Consider the following 4,319-nt stretch of genomic DNA (forward strand, 5'->3'; position numbering starts at 1 on the left):
CTTGCTCCTTGCTGTCCAGGCAACCAGAACCTCCCCAGGCACTTCCCTGGGTGTGCTAGAGCATCAACAAGGTCAGCCTGACACAAAGTCATCTCAGCATGCTGCACCTCCCAGGCAGTCTCATGGGGCACCTCTCCTGCCTTGTGGTGGCACCTGCTGACCTGGGATCCTGGTTTAGTTTCCTCCAGCAGAAACTAAACACCCAGTAACATGAAAGTGAAACCCCACTTGACTTCAAACTTGATTCTTCCTGTTCAGTTTTCCAAATGCTAGGAGTGTGTGCGTGTGTGCATGTGTGGTTGTGACTGCGTTTGTCTGTCTGAGCCTTAGATCAAACACTGAGTGGCACAGGGTGCCAACAGGGATTTTCTAATCTAAGGGGAATAAAAAGATCCTGTGTCTTGTTCATTCAAGCCAGGAAACTTGCCAGGGCATTAAACCTGTCTTAAAGGATGCTTGTGCCAAATGGCAGAATGAACGGTACCTGCATCTTCCCAAGGATGTGGCTGCTGCAGGGATGATGGGAGGGCAGTTGTCATCCAAAAGCACCAGTACAGGCTGAAGAAACGTTTATTTTGTTTGTTCATTTTGAGTATGGTCTTGGTGACTAGCGGATATTCAGAAATCTTGGGCCTTTGTTTCTGTGGTCCAGCCCCCCACCACTGCCTCCCAAAAAGTGATGTGGGCTTAGCAAGCTGTGAAGGGGCTGCAGAAGCCCATGCTCAGGCTCTGCAGACAAGCCCCTTCAGGGAACCAGTGCTCCAGGGCTGCTGTCTACAGCTTGGTGTGGCCTTGCTTTCACAGAGGTGGCTGAGAGGAAACTGACGGTTGAAGAGGAGGAAGCAAAGAGGATTGCAGAGATGGGCAAACCCATACTTGGCGAGCATCCCAAACTAGAAGTCATCATTGAGGAGTCCTATGAGTTCAAGGTCAGTAGTTGTCTCAGGTGTCCTCCAGATGGGGAAAGCTTTATGGCACTGAAGAGCAGCCATGAAAAGCAGAACAGAGGAGGCTGGGGGTAGCTGCACATGCAGGGAAAGGGCTGCTGGAAGATGAAAAGGAGTATATAATGCAGTAAAGTATGGGGGGAGCCTACAAGAACTTCCAGAGAGCACAGCTGCTGGTAGGAAGAGATGAAGGGAAGAAGAAAAGGGAGCCCTGCCAGAAGCAGCAGCCAGTGTGTGAGAGAGGGCAGAAGCAAAGCTGTCTTTGGTGAGGCAGGAGCAAGGGAAGAAGGAGCCTCCTCTGGAGTATGGGGTGGCAAAGAAGCAGGCTCTGGTGAGATTTGGGTCAGCCTGTCCAGGGAGAAGGTGGGTCCAACTCCTGTCATGTCAGACTGTTTAATTGCTCTGCATCTTTACTCCCACAACAGAGCACTGTGGACAAGCTGATTAAGAAGACAAACCTGGCTTTGGTTGTAGGGACACATTCCTGGAGGGAACAGTTCCTGGAGGCCATTACCGTCAGTGCAGGTGAGAAGGACATCAGAAAACCCACATCAGTATCCCCAGAGTTTGCTCAGCATAGGATGAGATCTGTCCAGGCTCAGGAGACAGTGTCTGCCTGGACAGTGGTGCTCAGTTGTTGTATGCATGGTGGTCATCAGCAAAGCCAGTCCAAAGAGGTCCTCGGCTCCAAATATAGTGAGCTTTTGCAGACGCATTAGCTGGGAGCCCAGGGGTGGCAAAGAAGCAGGCTCTGGTGAGATTTGGGTCAGCCTGTCCAGGGAGAAGGTGGGTCCAACTCCTGTCATGTCAGACTGTTTAATTGCTCTGCATCTTTACTCCCACAACAGAGCACTGTGGACAAGCTGATTAAGAAGACAAACCTGGCTTTGGTTGTAGGGACACATTCCTGGAGGGAACAGTTCCTGGAGGCCATTACCGTCAGTGCAGGTGAGAAGGACATCAGAAAACCCACATCAGTATCCCCAGAGTTTGCTCAGCATAGGATGAGATCTGTCCAGGCTCAGGAGACAGTGTCTGCCTGGACAGTGGTGCTCAGTTGTTGTATGCATGGTGGTCATCAGCAAAGCCAGTCCAAAGAGGTCCTCGGCTCCAAATATAGTGAGCTTTTGCAGACGCATTAGCTGGGAGCCCAGGAGATCCATCTTTTGGTGCAGAGCCACCCAGGATACCAGTTTTCAAATATATCAGCATACCAGGACACCACTACTTCTGCTAGTGGTGCTCCTGCTGCTTCAGTGGTCTGATGAGCAGTGTATAGCCAGCAAAATCCTGTCCTGGCTGGGCTGCTGGCTCCTGGTGTGCTCAGTGCTGTCCTGTTCAGGTAGCTCCTGCTGCTGGAAGGTGTCCTGTCTGCCACGGCCAGTGGAGTCCCTGGAAGTAGGGAGGGATACCACATGCAGACAGGAGATGTTGCCCCATGAGGCAGCAGCTGGTGGAGGGAAAGGCCCGGAGGTCTGCCAGCTGTTGCCTGGGGAGCCTGAAAGAGTTCACTGCTTCCAGAGCCAGGCAGGCACGGAGCAGACGTTAATGACACTCTGGCAACTTCCTGAATTTTTCCTTGATGGTTTGGAATCTTTCCCAAAGGGCTGTTTTCCACCCAGTCATAGTGCAGGCAGCAGGTGGGCACCTGAGCAGGACCTGTCACCAGTGGCCACAGGGGCTTCTTCTGATTGAAATAAGAGGTGTGGGGTTATCAGTTTTCTTCTTTATAGCAATTGAGAGAAAATGCTTCTGTGGAAACAGTATTTCCACCCTTTTAGCAAGCAAGCCTGCACCTTTCTTCCTCCATCTCTCTTCTTCTCATGCCATCTGCTCTGCAGTCCCTACCTGCTTTCCCTTTTACCAGTTTGTTTTCATTCTGCTGCACAAAGACCAGCAGTGCTTCCAGCCTTGTGGCTGACCTGGCCCTCCAGGCTAAGGAGGGAACCCCCTTCAAGGGGTGGCAGTGCTGCTGCTGAGACCCACACACCCCATTTCTTACTGGGGTGCTGCTGGTGGCCAGCCCTTGCTCTGGTGCAGGAGGACCAAGAGGTCACTCCAGTTCTCTAGTTCTATCACTTCTTGCGCTGTTTTTACCCCCCCAAAAAATCACTTGTGTGACTTCAGGGTGCTCCTCAAAAGTGATCTCCACAGGCTGACTACATACTGTGTGACAGCCTGGGCATGGTAATGGGGACGGAGGTGAGGTTGCCCCTCTGTGGGTACAATGCACTGCTCTGCCACTCCCCAGACCTGCAGGCTGCAGGATGTCCCAGGAGGCACCCCTGTCCTCAAGTTTCAGCCCTGCCACTGAGGCTCCTGGTATGCCCTGAGCCCACTGTCGTGGCTGGCATCACGCTGCCTTGTCCCCAGAGAGTAGCATCCCTACAGTCCTGGGGCAGGGAGCCAAGCAGGGGCTGCAGTCCACCCCTGTAATCTTGACCCATCCCATCATGAGCACTGGACCTCTCCTTCCATGTTGTTTGCAGCAGGTGAAGACGATGAGGATGAGTCTGGTGAGGAACGCCTGCCGTCCTGCTTCGACTACGTGATGCACTTCCTGACGGTCTTCTGGAAGGTGCTGTTTGCCTGCGTGCCCCCCACGGAGTACTGCAATGGCTGGGCCTGCTTCATGGTCTCCATGATCATCATCGGCGTGCTCACCGCCATCATCGGTGACCTCGCCTCCCACTTCGGCTGCACCATTGGCCTCAAAGACTCGGTCACCGCCGTCATCTTCGTCGCCTTTGGCACCTCGTTACCAGGTGGGCTGACAAAGGGGTGGGGATGGGGTGGGAGGGAGGTTCTCTGGCAGCTTGCCTGGCCCCAGGGGAGCAGCTCTGTCAGGGCAGTGGCAGTCAGGCTGGAAAAGGGGTCCGCAGTGCCCTGTTCCCAGGCAGGGTCCGCACTCTACTTGGTGGCAACACAGGGGCCCCTGAACCTGAGAGAGGGGGTGGGCACCAGGAGAGGTCTGTGTCTCAACCTGGCCAGTGCCACACTGTGGCCTCCCTCATCCATAGACATGAAGAGCTGCCCAATTTTCGTGTTGGACCCCCAGTGACTTCTTTTTCCCTGTTCCCCCACCCCCAGACACGTTTGCCAGCAAAGCCGCAGCCATCCATGACGTGTACGCCGATGCCTCCATCGGCAATGTCACGGGCAGTAACGCCGTCAACGTCTTCCTGGGCATCGGGCTGGCGTGGTCGGTGGCGGCCATCTACTGGGCATCCCAGGGGCAGGAGTTCCAGGTGTCAGCAGGCACCCTCGCCTTCTCCGTCACCCTCTTCACCATCTTCGCCTTCATCTGCATCAGCGTCCTCCTCTACCGCCGGCGGCCCCACCTCGGGGGGGAGCTGGGCGGCCCCCGGGGGT

At 54.7% G+C, this 4,319-nt stretch overlaps 1 protein-coding gene across 1 annotated transcript in view; it reads left to right on the forward strand.

The window, feature by feature from the left end:
• The window catches only part of SLC8A3 (solute carrier family 8 (sodium/calcium exchanger), member 3), a 100,562-nt gene that overhangs the window by 93,338 nt on the left and 2,905 nt on the right, over nt 1–4,319 (forward strand). The window contains exons 4-7 of the mRNA XM_010007720.1: nt 805–929; nt 1,373–1,472; nt 3,437–3,712; nt 4,038–4,317. Of these exons, the coding sequence (XP_010006022.1) occupies nt 805–929; nt 1,373–1,472; nt 3,437–3,712; nt 4,038–4,317 (781 nt within the window). The remainder of the gene's footprint in view (nt 1–804; nt 930–1,372; nt 1,473–3,436; nt 3,713–4,037; nt 4,318–4,319) is intronic.

The sequence above is a fragment of the Chaetura pelagica genome, unplaced genomic scaffold (assembly GCF_000747805.2).
Source record: "Chaetura pelagica isolate M959 unplaced genomic scaffold, ChaPel_1.0 scaffold70, whole genome shotgun sequence".
In the NCBI taxonomy this organism is placed as follows: domain Eukaryota; kingdom Metazoa; phylum Chordata; class Aves; order Apodiformes; family Apodidae; genus Chaetura; species Chaetura pelagica.